Genomic DNA, 20,169 nt, shown 5'->3' on the forward strand with positions numbered 1-20,169 from the left:
TGTGCTGTATGTCCAAATTTTTATGCCAAACCTATTTTGTATTGATTGTAGGATCTTCGACACTACAGGTTAAAATGGGCAGTTTTGGAAGAATTAACATTCTTTGGTGGATTTTAGGGGTTGTAAACAAAAAATCCTAAATGGAGAGTAAAATCCACTAAAATATATGGTGAATCAGAATTGTCCCAGAGGACATGATACTGTTTAAAATGTGCATCAGCTATACAAAATGTTATATTTGAAATATTAGTTTTGGCTTTTTTGTAAAGGTAGGGAGCTTTCTGTACATAAAAGATGACATTTAGGATGTTTTATGGGTTATGAACTGTCAGAAACTCAACTCAGAGTCATAGAAAGGTTTGGGGCAGCCACCCGTATAATTGGTTTCCTTGCTGCAAAGTTGAGCAAGTAAATACAGCACTGCTGTGCACAAAACCGAGTCCAAAACAGAACTGATGGAATAGGGAAAAAGTGCAGGCTTTTTAAAGGGGAAGACAGGAAGTGGGATCATAGGGGTCGGTCTAATGAAGGTCTTCAGCCTTTGGTTTGAGCCCGGACGTGACATCACAGGGGCCGGAGCCAGCAAGGTCTCCTTCCATAGGCTCAGTCCTGGAAGTGACGTCAAGAGAGCCAGGTGGAATCTCCCAAGAATGATCTACAGGAAATGGAGAAAAAGAGTCAGTGCACTCTGCCACGTCCCGGTATGCCTTGGAACTGCCCTTACTCAAGCCCCTTTAGCTGCCTCCCATGCGCACGTGTGTGACAGAACAAACTGCCTTCCAATTCAGTGGAATATCCATTAAAGTCACTAGTGGATCAAAACTGACCAGATCAACATTGTTTAGAAGCTCTGTAAAATTATGGGATCTCTCTCTCTCTCTTTTTTTTTTTTTTTAACTGTTCTTTGGAAAGAATGTAGAGAAACAGGGATAATTTAGGAACTCAGAACCAGGTCCTGTCCTGAAAATGTTGGCTCTCTTATTCCATGCAGTGTCCATACTGCGAGACATCAGCTTTAGGAACCAATTACTCCACAGAATACCACATTTCCTGTTCCATTTTGCATGCATGGATGCACATCTATTTGCAGCTTTTATTTTAAATTTTACAAGCGTAAACATAACACAAATGGCAAAGAACCCACCTTCTCAAGATATCAAATAATTAATATTTTTGCAGGCAGGAGAACAGAGTCATTATTATTCAAGATCCATATGGTCTGAATTGTTTTCTTTTTTCACTTGTGTTGCCAGTAATTGTAGTCAATCAGATTTTATTTTTTATTTTGTTTTATCACAAGCAGAACAACACAAATCTCCGTGTCTAGAAAGTGAGTGCAGACTTAACTGCCAGGCACGTCTACAGTTTGACAGAAGTTAGCATGCCTACCGCTGTATTACCTCCACCCAATACATTAAACATCTCCTGTAAAAATCTCATACTTGATACATCAGCAGTTCTTATGCAGGCTCTAAACGTGTCTTGTGGGCAGCTCGAGGTCACTGCAGAGGCACCCAGCATGTCATTGTCATTTGTCAGAACTAATTGAATTGTTGAACAGCCATGTTAACATCACTCTTTAATGGATATTTCTAGATATTTGCATATAAAACATTTTTTCATCATGTGTAAAAAGTAAGTAAATTAAATCGCAGGGTGAGAAGCAAGAAGTTGATTATTGAAGATGACCTGGACTGCATGAGTCCATTTGATACAAAGGCAGTGATGTTGATTAGTCAATGAAGGCCTTTGAAATTGGCACCATAAATGGAGATCCACTTCTCTTGCTCATCAGTCCATAGTCTGAGGCTTTCTCCTAAGAGCTTTGGAAGGTACCATATCTCTGTCAATAATGGTAAATAATTACATAGGTGCTATGGGAGCTGGTTGAATGACTTGTCGTCCCTTTTGCCTGGGTCCCCTGATATTTCATAACTGACTTAATTTTTCTGTAATAGTACACTTGGGCAGACTACAGTTCCCTCTGGAGATCAACTGATTGCCCCCATCAAACTTGGTGCATTGTTCACAGCTCTGAGAAAAATGATTTGCCCCTTTCTGTTATCCTCAGTTATTGTATATTTGTTCACAATGAATGGCTTCAGTTCTTTAGATAAAGGCAGCAAGAATCAACAGAAAACAGCATTTCTAATTTGATGCCTGATATATTTAAGACAGTGTCCTCATGTACCCAGGTATTTTTTTAAAACGTAACCTTTTGTATGTTTTATGTCCTTTCATCCACACACAAACTGCGTTTTAGAGAAAATGGAGCTTTTGAAAAACTCCTTCCAGGGTGAAGATGTTTAGAAACTCCGTCTTCCTTGTTTACGTGTAGACAAGAGTTTTTGGCTTGTAATGTCAGTGTGTGTGCATGTATCCTCTTTGACGTCAGTGTATGCAAAATTATCTGTTTTGTTTACATGATTATTATGATAACTTTGTGCAATTGTGGTTGTAGCTAAAGTAGTACTGGTGTTAACCTTGTTAACAGGACTTTTTATATGTTTTTACACATTTAAACGTACAATTATTTTATCACTATATTGAGCAGTAGAGGCGTCAGAATACATTATGGGGGCACTGCTACATTGTACACTCCAATAACACAGACTTCTAGTTGATTGGACTGCTTTGTGAATGAAGTGGTTGTTGCTAAAGAGAAGTTTCATTTGTCAAGGACATCACTGTTGTCTTTGAGTGAGCTGCTTCGCCTGCACATTGAACTAAAGACAACTGTAATGAGATCACCTGTCAGTGTTGTCAAAAAAAGTTGCCCACACATTCTACTATTTAGCGGACTGGGGAGATTATGCAAGACAGCAAATGCCTTTGGGTTGTCAAGACAGGTGGTTTCTAAAATAGTAAGGCAAGTGCATGAAGCAATTACAGTCCACTTGGGCCCTGTGTATATACAATTACCTGTCTCTGAGTCCAAAGTACAGGAATTAGTAGCAGGGTTTCACCGGCACCCGTGTATGTAGAAATAAAACAACCATCCACAAATTCCTTGGATTATTTGAAAAGAAAGGGGAGGTTATCTCTTAACATACAAGCCACCTGTGATTACAAGTGTTCATTTATTGACGTCATAGTGAAATGGCCGGGTAGTGGTTATTATGCCTGTATTTTTGCAAATTCCATGCTAAACACACATTTCGGGGGGGGGGGGGGGGGGGGGGGGAGCGATGGACATAATCTAAATGCCATTCCCTTTATTATCTCTGCCTGCTCTTGAAAGTGGAATTTTGCATTTTCATGAGGATGGAGGTTTTGCACGTGTGGATGGGATTTTTTTTAAAAAACGAAGGAGGAAAATTCACTTTTTTTTTTTATTTTTTAAATAAATAATTGGGTATGTATGGACAAGGCCTAAGTATCCAGATGACATAAATTTAAATTAATGCATCTTTTTTTTCCCACAAACAATATGTTCTTACAATCTTTGATCTTTTAGGAATTTGTAATCACATGACTAACAAGAATGTCAAATACCCTGTCCCTTGGGTGTTTTAATTTTCTAAACATTATCTAATTTCAGCTGTGCTTGTGAAATTTATATTTTTGGAAAATTTATGTGACTGTTCTGCTTTTCTATAATTAATGTACAACATCTGTACAGTGTCTTTGCAATCAGATTGTGTTGAAAATGAGATTGAGAAAATCTCTTTTATACTTTTTCAGTTCTACCAAGCCAAATCCATCCTAGCCCTCTGAAACGGTCCATGTCCCTGATCCCCACCAGCCCACAGGTTTCTAGCACTGAGTGGATCAGCCAGGAGGACCTGGGCATCCGAACGCCGTACGTTTCTTCAGATCACGCTCCTCTGTCACCGCAGAGCAGTGTGGCTTCTTCAGGCAGTGAGCAGACTGAAGAACAAGGAGCCAGCCGAAACACCTTTCAGGAAGAGGGCAGTGGTATGAAAGGTATAGCTTTATTTAAAGCTTAATTCTAATTAAAAAAAAAAAAAAAAGCATATGTAAAGACTTGTTTATTCTAAGTGTTCCCACATGTGAAATTGTATAGCTTGTCTTGTTCTTACCTCAAATGTAGAACCTCCATGAATGAAAACCCCTTTAGTGACAGCTTTGTGATCTCTTGATCCATGATTAGTTTCAGACTTTGCCATTCTGTGTGCAGATTTTAAACATTTTCTTTTGCCATTCAGAGTGCGTTATGTAATGGAGTGTAGTGGGCATCAGGTAAAGTGCCAGTGATTATTGCAAGTTGAACCTATAATCAGAGTTCAACCTGAACTGTAAACTTCACTCTACAAGAAGAAAGTATTATGGCAAATATTGAGTGTTTTATGTTGTTTGAAGATTACAGTCATAATATGCTCAAATATAGGAACCATATGTTTTACAACACTCCTTTGTACCCTGTAGACATTCTTCTGACCGTTGTATTGAGGTTTTCAGATAAAATTGTTATTTAGGGGAAAGAAAACAAGTTTCCGGAAGTGGTTAACGCATGTAAGGTAGAATCTCACTGTAATCTGACAGTGATGGTCCTATAAACCTATAAAAAATTATTGTATGTGCAGCAAATTGCAGTGACTTAACTGGTAGAACTTTTTAAATGATAAAAAAAAATTCCGCCCTTTAGTCATTGTTAAATGTTGGCTTGTAGGAGTCATTGTGTACATTTATTATCATCGTTATTTTTCTGTATTTGACTGAATGGTCTTGTTTGTATGGTTTGGTTCTTAATTGTCTCTGAAAAATGAGGTAGCTCACTAGACAATGTGTTCAGGGGTTGATGTTTGCATTTAAAGTATTGTGGTGCCACTACCATACTTCATTGCAGTGATGGTATTTTTTTCAGGTATAGACATTTTTTGATCTGTACCATACATTGCACTTTCAATTTTGGCCAAAAGGCACCATATTGATTTCATTTGACCACAAACCATTTCCAACATCATAGCTGGGTCCCTGTCATGCATTGTGCTTAACTTCAGATGTACTTTTTTATGTATATTTCTGAGTAATGGCTTCTTGCTTACCACCCTCCCATGCAGGACATTTTTTATAGATCTCCTGATGTTGTTGACTTGTGCACAAGTATCCCAGTTTCAGAAACTCCAAAGTGAGGGCTGGCTTTATTCGTTGCATCTCGTACCACTCTGCATCATACTCGGAGGCTAAGTTATGATGGACGACTTCCTTTACATATTGAATTGGGTGTGTGATGCATCTTCCTAATGATGGCCCAAGTAATACTCGCATGGATATCCAAACACTTTGATCTTTTTTGTACCCTTTTCCCCTTTATTTGTATCGGTTTTTCTTTTACTTCTGTGGTCTGCTGTCTAGTCTTCATTTTTGCAGTGAGTTCTCAGCATGGCTCATGACTCCCGCACAGAATGATTTTTATGTGTGGAAAATGTGACCTTTAACTGTTTATTGGTAGTGGAAATGAGAGGCAAATGTGTCTTGTTTGGGAACTTTTTTTCATTTTAATTTTTTGGAGCCTTAAGACTGCAAGCAACATTTTCCTAGATTTTATTTATTTATTTAATTTTTTTTAAGTGACAAATTACTTCTTTTGTCTTTAAATATCAAATGTTAGAACACACAGGCTGTCAATAAAAATACTTATTGGAGGAATATGTGTACTGTATATGTATCTTTTGAAATCCTGAGAATGGTGATGATTAATGAAACTGAATTTTTTTGCAAGGCACTGTATGTGTTGCAACCATAATGTAGGATAATGCATAGTGCCAAGAATACATTTACCAGCTTTTTCTTCTTGCTTTCTCTTCCATCAGTTTGTTTCCTCCATTCTGTTCTCTCCGTACCCAGATCCACTGCCTGTCTAATACTAAGGTTGCGTGTTTTGAGATCCTTCCTAATGTTATCCACCCAGTCTTTTTGTTGTCTTCCTCTTGTTCTTTTCTCTGTGATGTGGCAGTGCATAACCCTTTGTGGTGACCTTCTTCCATTCATTCTGGTGAACATATCCAGACCACAGGAGTCGTTGTTTTTGAATTCAATGATTTAATGTTTTTTCTTGCTTCAGTTTATTTTGTATGTCATCACTCCATATTCTGTGTAGCCTGGTTACTCGCAAAATGTTTTTGTAGCGAGTTCATCTCTGTGACTTCTATTCTGCGTTTGTCTTCTTTCCTCAGGCACCAGCAATCAAAGCCATACATAACTGGAATTACCAGGGTTTTCATAAATTTTGACTTTTGTTTTGATTGCTATACTTTTTGATTTCCATAGCTTGTTTAGTTTTCCAAAGACTGCAGAGGTGACTTCAATTCTTCTTTTGACATCTGCCATGCTGCATCCGTCCTTTTTAGCAAGCCATCCAGACAGACAGACTTCTTCACCTGTTCTAACTCTCTGCTTTATTTTTAACTGCTGTTGAATTTTGGATTTGCTTACTTAAATTGTCTTCATTTTCGATTTGTTGATCAGTAGTCCGTATCTCCTTCTGGTCATGTCCACTTTCTCTGTGAGCTCTTGCACCTGATCTTCAGTTTCACTGTTGAGACCGATGTCATCAGCAAATCTGAGGTTATTTACCACCTCCCCACTGACCTTTACTCCTGCCTCTGCGTGTGCCAGGGCCTCCTGTATAATGGCTTCCAAAAGAAGGTTAAACAGGTACAGCAACAAGTTGTAGTCTGACTTGACGGTCACACAGAACCAGTCTGTGAGCTCACAATCTACTCGTACTGTGCTGAGTGATTTACTAAACAGTTCTTCGAATAGCTGGATTAGGTGTTCTGGTGATCCATATGTTCTGAGAACCTGCCAAAGCCCATTTTGCCACACGCTGCTTCATTGAAGCCTATATAGTTATTGTGCAGTGTTTGGTTTTGTTTACAGCCATTCTTGTAACATTCTTGTACAGTCTTGCCCTGGAACACTCAGTAGGCTGATACTTGTAATGTTAATGCAGTCCTTTTTGTCACCTTTCTTGTATATTGGCACAATGATGGCTTTATTTACCCCAATCTTTTGGACACCTTTTCTCTGCATATATTTTGTTGCACAGCATGTGCATCAAGTCTTCAGAGCTCTGTTCACTGGCTTGTATCGTTTCAGCTGTGACGATATCTATTCCTGGTGCCTTTCCCTTTTTCAGTGCCATAATTGCCTCTTTCACCTCATCTTCAAAAAAGTTCTCCATTGTTTGGTTCTCATTTCTTGTTTCCAGCTCAGTAAGTACTGCTATATCTACTGGGTTTTGTACATTGTGCAGTTCACAAAAATATTTTTTCCATCTAGCTTATATTTCCTTCTTACCCTCTGTTGTTTGTCCCTCTTTGTTCCTGACTGTAGACAATTTATGAAGGAAGGTGTCACAGATTGCATGCTCTGTTCTGTACAGTTTCTGCATTTTATCACTGTTATCTGTTGTTTCACTAATTGTCATAATTTAAGGGATAACACTCATAATAATAAACTACTCTGATATATTTAACAGATGTCCCGACATGGCTAAAAAGTCTTCGGCTTCATAAATATGCAGCTCTGTTCTCCCAGATGACATACGAGGAAATGATGACACTCACGGAGCAACACCTTGAGTCACAGGTTTGCAGATAAGTTTGACATCCTTCAACTAATGTGCATGCGTGTCCACACACATCTACACATTTGAACCTATGTCAGTTTTACAGTGGCAAAATACCTTTTGCTATGCCTGAGCTGAAAGAGACATGTTTAATACCTGGTGCTGTTACAAGACAAAAATGCACTATGAATGGATATTAATTTGTTCTGTCACCCAGTAGTTTTTAAGAAACTTGAATGCTACAGCTCCAAAATAAAGCAGTGTAAAAAAAAATGAAAAGAGGGAACAATAGGGAAGAGAGCAGAAGAATGCATTATGTTAAAAAAAAAAAAAAAACTACTGCTGAATGACAGATTGGGATGTAAATATGTTGTGAAGTTTTAAGGTTGAGATACTTCTACTGGCTAATCATGGTGCCTAAGAGAGGCTCTGTGTTGCAAGTAAAAGTTTCACTGTACTCTCCACACATGACAATAAGGACTTTAAACCTATAATATCTGATCATAGTCATATATTACATCCGAGATCTGTAGGCTGAGGGCCGCTTCGTGCTTTTTTCTCTTCAGCCTCTCTGCTGACTTGTACACTCTTTGGAAATGCATGTACTGTTTGAGTGGATGCATTAGCAGGCTAGCTAAAAAATCCTTTTTAATAAAACAATTGAAATACTGTTGAAATTTCATGTATAGCTTCATGGCAACCAGGCTAACTGCTTCGGTTTTCCTAAAAACTGAAATGTCAATCAGAATTTTAGTTTGTGTCCTTTTTTAGGCATCTGAGCTTTATTGCTGTTGAGATGCTGCGAACTGTTGTTTGAAACTGGACCTGCTTCCTTGTGTGGTTTATAGCCCCATGGTCATAAGTAGTTGTGTTCTGTGTCATTGTTGCATTCTTCAGTATAGTAAATTGTAGGTGACAGGTAGGTTTGTCATACAGTATGTTTATCTGCAAATCTTTCCCTTGATGACAAGTAATGCCCATGGCAAATTGAGAGCAATTTTTTGTGAATTTCAAAAAACAAAAATGTTTTGATAGAGATTATTAATGATAATAATAATGATTTATCAAAAGCCTTTATCCAAGGCAACTTACAAAACAAACCATAACACACATACAAGTGATTAGACTGTACAAAGTAATAGACAACAGAATTCAAAGTAGGACACTAAAAGTGTGGTGCTCTAGTTAGTTCCAAAAAAATGGAAGAAAACTGGGAAGCACAGTCCATCCTGCTGATTAGACTGGTACAGCTACAGATATCTCAGGTGAGTCCAGAGCAGTAGAAGGTCTAACTTGGTAAGTAAGTGTTTTTCAAGAGACAACTGAATATCAACACATTTAGAGCAGTTTTCTTGATTATGGGATGCTCGTTGTATAGGTTGAGGGGAGCATCATCCAGTTTTATTAGCTTTTTTGATGCTGATTGAAGTTATGATCTTTGCAGTAAATGTAAAGGGAACAGAATGTGCTTCCATTATACTTTCATATGCTTTAGTGACACAGTGCTGGGTTGAATCTGCTCACTTTTACCTGGAATTTCTGATAATTAATTGCAAACTGTTTTTCCAATAAAGGGAATTCCTTCCATTATTCTGACTGAAGTATACTCCCCTCCTCACCAAGCAGTCTTTCCATCTTGATATGCACCTCCCCATATAGAAGCAAGTGTGATTTTTGCTAATGAAGAATGAACTAGCACATCACCCTCTCATATCTTTACCATGCTATTTCACGAGTCATCGACTGCAATTTGGACAATGCCTTGATATTTCCAGTGCCTTTTGTACTGCCAGAAGTTAAAATTATCACACATTAAAAGAGTGGGGAAATGGACTAGTGAGGATGTTGTGGGAATTCAACATAGACACCCTGGTGGACACTTTTGGATGCGTTCAGGGGAGCTTGTGTTATTTCAGATGAGTGTATGGACACAGGTACATATTACATTAGTTACTGAAAGGCAAAAAGCATTCTAGCAAAATCACTCATATAGAACAATAAGGAGGAACCATGGTTTTACAAAAATCTGAAATGTGTACACATAGATAAATAGTTTATAAAAGTAGAGATAAGCGTGTCTACAAAAATAACAAAATATCATCTTCACATGGTAGTTATGTATGCTGAAAGAAGATACAAGGACAAGCTAGGGTGACTTTTTTTTTTTTTTTTTTTTTTTTTTTTTACTAATGATTATTGTTCAGTGTGAAAAGGTTTTCAATTGATTACTCACTACGAATGCAAATCCCCATTGCATCTGGCTGATTCTGTCACTACCCAGTCTGCTGGACTGATTATCTCTGTTACATGCTAAATCTTTTTCACTTCTCTGCATTCCTGAGCAAATGCAACACTTGCTTTTCAAAAGATAGAACTGTATTGATGTAGCTGACCCAGAAAACATCTCTCTCCACACTAAGGTACTATGTTGGACAGTTAGCACTCATGTTTTAAAGTATTTTTATTCAGTCTTTGACAACATTCATACTTCCTGCCTGTTTTAATTATCCCAGTGCCCAAAAAGCAAAACATTTCCAGCCCTAATGGTTACAAACCAGTGAAACTATCCTTTGTAATAATGAGTATAGTTGAATGTCTAATTCTAAAGCATCTCAAGTCTGTCAGAAATTCTTCCCCCAGCTTGCCGAGTGTACTAACAGATCATTTGAATTTAATTTGACTTAACTTGATTGCCAGGCACCACTGTTGCTAGGAATTTTCCTTGGTGTTGAAGTTGTAAATGAATCGATAGTAAAATAGATCTCTCAGTACTCTATAGAATATATGATATCATCACCTTATATTTAACAGCAGTGTGAGGTAATTATAGTTCTCAGAAAATCCAATAAAAAGAAATGGTCATTTAATTGGGAAGAGGCAATTGGAGATCTGGGAGAGACGTATATGAATCAAAATATAGAACTGACCATAATGAATACAGCAGGGAAGAAACTTTTGACATACAGGGCGGTTCTTGCTTAGAGTGACTGGTAATGTTGTTATGATAATGATATTAAAATTGATGGTGTGTGGTCTTTAATTTTATCTGCTTATAATGGACTTCTGCAATGAATGATATTGCCTATTCTAGGTTAGAGTCAGCCAGTTATGAAATATGGGTCTACCCAATTTGATGAAGTAGTGTGGTCACTTTGAAAATGTGACAAAAAGATGTGTAAAACATGGACATATAGAGCAGTAGTTTTTATTTCATCAATAGTTTGATTTTCTGCATGGTTTGTTCTTTTTATATTATCAATAGAGTAAATTACTGTTGTAAATTATCAATTGCAAATAAAACCCCTCAGATTTGAATGTATTTAGAATAAAGTTAAGTTTTTCAGAGGCCTTTCAGCTGTTACCATTTAAAAAACAATAGCAAAAATGAACTCGCTGAAAACCGTTGTTTTATACAGTATATACGATACAATTGTCAGAATTCTGTCTTTATTTTCATTCTTTCTTTCTTTTTTTAAGAATGTCACAAAAGGAGCTCGGCATAAAATAGCTCTAAGTATCCAGAAACTGAGAGAGAGACAAAGCGTCTTGAAGTCTTTAGAAAAGGTAAGGCATGCAGCCTTTGTTTCAGTACTGCTTAATATTGAAGTATAAAACCATCAGAGCAACGGGGTATTTGTGAAAAAATAGTTTATCCAAAATGAGAGCACCTTACAGACAGGACAGATGCACTGTCTGATGCCTGTGACAGAAGCTCCTGTTCCACTTGCAGAGAATTTCACTTGATCTTTTTAATTAAAAAAGAGGAGCAATTTAAGTCTGTCAGGTAGTTCCATGCATACATTGCTTGCATCTTCCATGCCTAAACCAAAATGTCTGTTTTCTTCAGGCTTTTTTTTTTTTTTTTGCCAGAGCTCTCTACCTAAACAGCTTTGAAATACTACTTCACTAGTTGAAGGATTCCTTTCTTTCCTGTGTTTTTAGTTATTGTTCTTTTCCAAGAACTTTCTCTCATTTTCATATTATTTTGTGTATGGTGTACAACATCACAACTTATACAGAAACATCCTTACCAAAGTATAGAGTTTTGAGTTGTATCTGAGCTGCTTGGACTGAAGTTAATAAATTGCTCTTTAAACAGGAATTTATCATCCCAACTGTTATGTACTTTAAAGTTTGTCACTGTGCTTCATTAACTGTGTAAATGTGTTGCGTTATAACTTTTGTCCAATTTGACTTCAAGGAGTTGGGTTAAGACAGGTTCTGTGGCAAACGTTTAAATTATGCACTCAAAAGTCTCCTTTGGCTTTTCACTGTGTATTATGTAGATCAGTGAATTTAAAATTATGACTTAAATAATAACTAACCTAACCATTGTAACTTGGACTCTTAATGTTTGAAAAGTTATATGTTGTTATATAAATTAACAAATACCCTTTAGACAGAGGATTATGTAAAATAAACATGGGTGTGGAGAAATTCATGTGTCACATTCCTATATCAACAAATTCCAGTGAACATACACCATGGAAATATGATGTTACTAGGAGTTGTGGCTATTTCACCACTGTGTGCAAAATGTTTTTTTTAAGTTACATCTGTAATAAATTATTGATTGAATAGGTTAATTTAGCTTATCACTCCCTGAGCCTTATGGGAACATTTTTTGCCGTTTACATCTCAGGAAAAAAATTATTTAATGTATATTCCTTGGGATTAACTTAAATTCTTGGCTGTTGTGGCATTTGTATTGTATAATTCAAACATCATGTATATCTAATTGCGGTAATTAATTTTATTTAGACTAGTAATTCCAATACAACTATGAGGTACCTTTGACCACTGCACATTTTATTCTATTCTATCTCTAACCCAGCTGATTTATCTAACAAGTTACCCATCAAGCACTTGATTAATCATTCACTACATGAATATTACTATAGCATTTAATTAGGGAATGACGTGTCATTTCCAGATGGTGTAATGTACAGCGAATATATAGAAATATTTTATACCTGTATGTATTACTGGTAGGTAACCATCCAAATAATCAGATTGTGATTCAGACCTATGAATGTAATACTCCGATGTTCATCTTCAGCAAACCAGTCTCCATGGCACAACATGAGAGGCTTCGCCTCAGGTACTGACATCAGAGGTTCGATCCCCGTAAGGGGAAGCAAAGGTGCGTACACCTGATGAGCCCCAATTAAGGTGAAATGTGTTGTGTACTCTTTGTATTATTTGGCAGTTACTGTTGTGAGACTTGCCCAGACACCATTAGACAGACACCGCATCTTTATCAAATGCACGTTTATTTTTCTCCTTACACAACACAACTGTCCCGCATAACACACTGTGCTCCTCACCCAAATCACCTTTCTTACGGGCCTTTCTCTCAATGTCCCTTTTCCTCTTTCCACGGGAGCTTCATCCAGCTCCCACTCCCTTTTATCCTTACCCGGATGAGCTCCAGGTGCTCTGCCAGATGACACTTCCTGGTGTGACAGAAGTGTCAGGAGAGCATCCGGAAGCACTCCGAGTGTCCCTGTAAAGATCATCCTCCATGAGTATGGCGGAAGTAAATGTGTCCCGGGCTCCATGAGGCTCAAGGCGCCCCCTGCGATGGGCACAGGCCCCAACGGGCTTGAGCCTCCCTGCTCCCCTTCCGTAGCCCTCTTACGACGCAGGGTGGCTGCCCCCTCGTGGCCTGGAGGACTAATGCGCCACCTCTCGGTCCTTCCAGGCATCCCGGCTGGGTCTGTCCCCCAGCCTCCTACAACACTGTATACACACGCATATATCTATACTAATAAAAGGCAAAGCCCTGACTGACTGACTGACTCACTCACTCACTCATCACTAATTCTCCAGCTTCCCGTGTAGGTAGAAGGCTGACATTTGGCAGGCTCATTCCTTACAGCTTACTTACAAAAGTTAGGCAGGTTTCATTTCGAAATTCTATGCGTAATGGTCATAACTGGAACCTGTTTTTTGTCCATATACTCTAATGGAGGAGGCGGAGTCACATATCGCATCATCACGCCTCCTACTTATTCACGTGAACTGAAAACAAGGAAGAGATTTACAGCACGAGTCAAACACGGGAACGAAGGTAAATGACGTTAATTGTTGAGTGTCTTTTAATACTGTGTAAGCATACATATTAACTCATGTGCAATTAAACGTGTGCATTTACGGGGTGATTTTTCAGGCTTAAAAGCTCGCCTTTTATTAAAAAGGTAAATGCAAACTGTTTTCATTCTGAAGGGCACAAACCACGTTAGATTTCAGCCGTTAAACGCGCAAAAATGTCGGTACACCAGATAAATAAGCGCAACATATTATCAGTTGTATTGTATGCTTACAATACATATAGAAATGTGTTAATCGTTAACTAATATTATGGGATGGTGTTTTTCGACTCGCGCCTTGATTTAAATGATTGCATGTCTTGGTGGGTTTGCGTAGCTTATTGTCAATATCTTTACACCTCTTTTTAAGACTTAATTTAAAAAGGTTTTCTTTTCTTCTTAATTAAAATTTAAAAGCAATACTTCACCGCTGCGAAGCCCCTCTAGCACTGACGTCCAAGGTTCGATTACCGTAAGCGAGTGCAGTGAGTGTGTACGCCTGATGAGCCAAGAATAAGGGGGAAACACGTGTCGCGTACTCTTTGCATTATTTGACAGTAAACTATTTTCAACCATTCTATGATCTGCTTCTCACAAATGAATACACCGTGGCTGATGTTAGCTGACTTGCTGGCCAACCATAAGCGTTACCTGGTAGGTAACCACCCACTCACTTCACTCCCTTACGGGATTCGAACCTCGGACATCAGCGCTAGAGGCGAAGCCCCTAAAATTGCGCCACGGCGTGTGGTTCGTTTATTTGACAGCATGTAGATCGGGGTAATTACATTCACGGCATTCGTAGTCTGATTCACAATCTGATTGTATGGGTGGTTACCTACCAGGTAACGCTTATGGTTAGCCAGCAAGTCAGCTCGAAGTGATCACTCGAGTGAAGGCAGCTTCACAAAAAAACAGATCCTTAACAAACTGTTATTGGTATATTTTCACTCAATTTAAAAAGGTTTTTTTTTCTTCTTAATAAAAATTTAAAAGCAGTACTTCGCCAGTGCGAAGTGCGGGGATTTGAGCGACTGACGCATACAGACATATTCATGAGTGCAGGTACTTCGGAAAGAAAGCACCATGTAAACCTAAAGTTTAAATTAAGTTCATAGACCTACAAAAGGTTGCCATTGATTTCAGGCAAGATTGCTTTTCTCCTGTACAACTATACGTTGCATTCTCAAGAGTGTGCTTGCACGGCTGGGTCATATTACAACCGGAGTGCTGAACTGACAACGTGATATACAAACAGAACTATAACAATCGTAATAAACGAACAAAAAAACAGCGGCCAACCCGTGGATTAAATAAAAAGGCTGCTTCCGTTGGCGAAGCAACGAAAAAGGAAGACCTTATATGGCGTTCGTTTATAAAACAGCGGAGAGGCTGTGTGAAGTCAGCTTCACAAAAAACCAGATCCTTAACAAATTGTTATTGATATATTTTCCCTCAATTTAAAAAGGTTTTCTTTTCTTCTTAATAAAAATTTAAAAGCAGTACTTCGCCGGTGCGAAGCGCGTGGATTTGAGTGACTGACGCATACAGACGTATTTATGAGTGCAAGTACTTCGGAAAGAAAGCACCGTGTAAACCTAAAGTTTAAATGAAGTTCATAGACCTACAAAAGGTTGCCATTGATTTGAGGCAAGATTGCTTTTCTCCTGTACAACTATACGTTGCATTCTTAACAGTAAGCTTGCACGGCTTGGTCATATTACAACCGGAGTGCTGAAGTGACAACGTGGTATACAAACAGAACTATAACAATCGTAAAAAAAGAAGAAAAAAAAAAGCGAAGAACCCTTGGATTTAATAAAAAGGCCCCTTCCTTGGCGAAGCAAGGAAAAAGGAAGACCTTATATGGCGTTCGTTTATAAAACAGTGGAAAAGCTGTGTTAAGGCTGCTTCACAAAAAAACAGATCCTTAACAAATTGTTATTGGTATATTTTCACTCAATTTAAAAAGGTTTTCTTCTTAATAAAAATTTAAAAGCAGTACTTCGCCGCTGCAAAGCACGGGGATGTATATAGATAGATAGATAGATAGATAGATAGATAGATAGATAGATAGATAGATAGATAGATAGATAGATAGATAGATAGATAGAGTGCGTACGGAAAGTATTCAGACCCCCTTCAATTTTTCACTCTTTGTCATATTGCAGCCATTTGCTAAAATCATTTAAATTAATTTTTTCCCTCATTAATGTACACACAGCACCCCATATTGACAGACAAAAAAAAGAATTTTTGAAATTGTTGCAGATTTATTAAAAAAGAAAAACTGAAATATCACATGGTCCTAAGTATTCAGACCCTTTGCTCAGTATTTAGTAGAAGCACCCTTTTGAGCTAATATAGCCATGAGTCTTCTTGGGAAAGATGCAACAAGTTTTTCACACCTGGATTTGGGGATCCTCTGCCATTCCTCCTTGCAGATCCTCTCCAGTTCTGTCAAGTTGGATGGTAAACGTTGGTGGACAGCCATTTTTAGGTCTCTCCAGAGATGCTCGATTGGGTTTAAGTCAGGGCTCTGGCTGGGCCATTCAAGAACAGTCACAGAGTTGTTGTGAAGCCACTCCTTCGTTATTTTAGCTGTGTGCTTAGGGTCATTGTCTTGTTGGAAGGTAAACCTTCGGCCCAGTCTGAGGTCCTTAGCACTCTGGAGAAGGTTTTTGTCCAGGATATCCCTGTACTTGGCCGCATTCATCTTTCCCTCGAAAGCGTGGCAAAAAAAGAAAAAAATCTAGTGAAGAAGTAAATTAAGTTAAGCAAAAGTGAAAGACAAAAACATACACTAATTGGCTTCGCCAACATCTGTTTATTTCTTGAGATTCTCTTTTATGTATTAGGTTTTATTGTTTGTATACAATATTTTTTCATTATAAATACATTTTTCTTATATTGAAAATATTTAACAAAAAACTGCGGTGTTTTTTTGGGGGCTGGCACGTGTTAATCTCATTTCAAATAATTTCAATGGGGAAAATTGATTTGAGATACGAGCATTTTGACTTACAAGCTCGGTCATGGAACGAATTAAACTCGTATCTCAAGGTACCACTGTATATATATGTATGTATATATTGATTTGATTTAGATTTTTCTTTTGTTCGCTCACTTTGCATTTTGTAAATTGATAACAATAAACAATCGTTATTTATATCTCTGAAAGCATGTATATGTATAAAGATAAAGACTTTTGCACTCCAGTCATGTCCTGGGGGAATTCAAGTTCCACTATTACATATCCTTTATATGGGTAACTGGACTCAATCAGACCCCATATGCAAAGTCCTGATACTGGGTACATAGACACATGCGACAAATGCTTGGAATACCACTTTTCAAAAACAATGGTCACTTGAGACCCACTGTCTAATAAAACGTGGCAGGGGATCCCGCATACCTTAACAGACAATACAGCAGAGGGTCCCACCAGTCACTTGGGCAAATCATGGGCAACCAGCAAGATCTGTGTAGTGTTTCTTAACAAAATAACTTTGGTGGTCCTTGGCAACCATAGTTCCTTGTGCACTGTCCTTTAATTTCCGCATAGCACATAACAACTTCTGTATCACTACTGCATAATTTTCAGCATTCTGACATCTGTTTGATACATGACCATCCTCTCCACATTTATAGCAGAAGTAATCATTTTTTCTCCTTATGGTTGGAACCGTCTTATCAGCAACACCATCTCTATTCACTTCACTGGATTTCCCAAAAGGATTTTTTGACTCATTTAAGTGTCTCTGTGGGGGTTGTACTGCTAACACTTTTAACTCCCTTTGCAGGTCCATCACTTGCTTCTGTAACGCCTTACAGCATCTTTCTCAAACTTCAAGTTTTTTGTCCTTTTGGTCTTGGTAGGGACACTTGCACCCTGGACTGGGCCAATCTAGGAGTCTTCTCTAATTGTACTTTCAAATCGGAATCTGTTCAAGTCAAACGACCCAAGATTAACCTCTTCCTGCACACGAGCGGAGTGAACTCGGGGTTGCTTTGTGCACAAACTGGACTGTTGTCTACGCTCTTCCCATTCCTCCTCCTCCTCACGAATTTCTGTGAGCAGCTTCAAAAATGATGGGGGATTTCGTTTTCTCTCCCTTAGCCTTAGATGTAGCAGCATAAGTTCAGACTCAGTAGCCCCTCTTAATAACTGTTCCACCCGTGCTTTATCTGCTAGATCGGCCAAAAGACCTCCCTTCCGCACTACTTTAGCAAGCAACTTCTCTAACCTCCTATGGAACGCAGACAATAGTTCCCTTCTTTGCTGACGTAGCATCTTAAATGCAATGTATAAGTCTTCCCCTGACTCAGTTGTCCCAAATATGTTTTCTACAGCTTCAATATACTCTGCAGGCCGAGCATCAGGATTAGCCACTCTTAGGCTTGTATGACTTCTAAAGCTTTTAGACTCTCAATTAACCTCCTCTGCTTCTCTTTATCAGAGCAGTCACACTCCTTCACCATAAACCTTGCTTGATCAGCCCAAACATCTAAGCATTCTTCGCCTGCAGGTGTGGGACTCGCGCCAGAAAAAAACCTTAAACACCTATAGGCATTATTTTCATTGGAGGGCCTGACTGTCTTTCCTATCAGCTCCCCAACAGCACGAATAATAGACTCTGGGTTACTTTGATCAGACTTATCAGAGCTTGTACATCATCCATAGTCATCCCTTCATCTTTTAGCAATTGTTCTAATTTTCCAGCGAAACTTTCTGGGCTACCACCCGCTCTAGTAGTAGTCACCAGTTTCCAAGCACCTCCCTCCCCTTCATTAGGCAAGACTTTGGTTAGAACTGCCGCTGGATCGACCTCAGATCGGCACTCGCAAAGCACCTTTAAACTCCTCTGTTGTGGGCTGTACATTTTGCCCCTTACTCGGACACGTCCTAAAACTTTAATACAATGCAAGGCTTCCTCAATACGTGCTATCTCTGTATCTTCTCTTAAACCAGTTAACATTACAGCATGAGCACAAGTCAACTGATAATAGATTACTCCCTACTGCATCATCCATGCTTACACACAAAAATCAAGTATCTCACCTGACAATGTATTAAACCACTCAAAATCAGACCAGCATAAAATTTAAAATGTGAACATTACACAATATACAACAATATCACAGAACATATACTTTAAATAGAAAGAAAGAAAACTTTAAGTGTACCCACAGATATCCAGCATAAATCTCCAATCCCTGCAGTTCCTGCATGTGTAACTCCCTTGCACCACCCTTCCTTTAATCAGCGTGCAAGACCCTGAGTTCTTTATTATAGTGTTGCCACCTCCATTATTGGCATGTACAATATACGGCATCTCCAGCCTTTGAACACATAACCAAATCACAGTTTACTCCAAATTTAAGTAAAAAAATGTTCTCTTTACTTAAATGCAAAAAACACACAGACCTTGGTTGAATGTACTCTCCTTTTTCCTCGGGTACCTCCTTTGGGCCTCTCGTCTCACTCTGTCTTGAACAACCTCCTCACTCGCAGTTTGCCAGTGCTGAACTCATGTCCTGCCGTTTTTCTCTTCTTCAGGTAACCAAATCACTTATATATATATATATATATATATATAGATATATATACATATATATATATATATATATATATATATATATATACACACACACACACACACTGGAACCTCGGGTCACGACCGTAATTCATTCCATGACCTGAAGTAAATAAAATTACAGGGGGTCCTTGGGTTATGACACAGTTTCATTCCTACAACAGTGATGTAAACCGAATTTTGGTGTAAGCCGAAACACACCCTAGCCTAAGTCACTTACCTATTGTAACACATATGCAAAATCATAATCTAGAACATAAAAACACAACTAAGCCACAGAAATAGGAAAAGGACATAAATATACTATACTGCACAATGTACTGTAGTAACAGAAAAAATGAGTGTAAAAAAATCCTTTCCTTTATTATTGTTATGTGTCAGTTTTTTTTTAAGTTTTTATGGGAGTGAGCGTTGTAAACTCGAAGCGTCGTATGTCGAGACGTTGTAACTCAAGGACTTCCTGTAATCCGTTCCGGACCGTACGAGCTGTATGTAAATATATATAAGCTCGCTCGCGCTCTATCTCTCTCACGAACTCTGGTGAACTTTTTGGTCATAACCCGATTTGTGCGTGGTTCGAGACTTTTGTGACCTGAGATTCCACTGTGTGTATGTATGTATATATATAATATACACACACACACATTTTTAAGCAACTTTTAAACAAAGAAAGAAATTACTGAGATATTTAGGTTTCAAAAATTGTTTTTGACTATAAGTTTTGTTTTTACATTTGATTTGTTACTGAGCCCTTCACTGCTTGATACCTGCCACATCTCACTTTCACCTTAGTCTATAAGAGCAGTAAAACTGTATCTAAACTTTAAATTAAGAGTCCTACCTGTAATCTCCTCCAGTGGTGTAGACTCAGCTGAGCAATTTCCAATCCCTTTCAGCTGCAGTAAGTAGCATCCATCTGAAACAGTAAGTAGGAATGTAACTG

At 38.3% G+C, this 20,169-nt stretch overlaps 1 protein-coding gene across 1 annotated transcript in view; it reads left to right on the top strand.

The window, feature by feature from the left end:
• LOC114665670 (protein Smaug homolog 2) overlaps window positions 1-20,169 on the top strand; it is a 173,141-nt gene that overhangs the window by 130,747 nt on the left and 22,225 nt on the right. The window contains exons 4-6 of the mRNA XM_051934022.1: window positions 3,685-3,927; window positions 7,448-7,557; window positions 11,015-11,101. Of these exons, the coding sequence (XP_051789982.1) occupies window positions 3,685-3,927; window positions 7,448-7,557; window positions 11,015-11,101 (440 nt within the window). The remainder of the gene's footprint in view (window positions 1-3,684; window positions 3,928-7,447; window positions 7,558-11,014; window positions 11,102-20,169) is intronic.

This window comes from Erpetoichthys calabaricus, chromosome 1, assembly GCF_900747795.2.
Source record: "Erpetoichthys calabaricus chromosome 1, fErpCal1.3, whole genome shotgun sequence".
NCBI classification, from domain to species: Eukaryota; Metazoa; Chordata; class Cladistia; order Polypteriformes; family Polypteridae; genus Erpetoichthys; species Erpetoichthys calabaricus.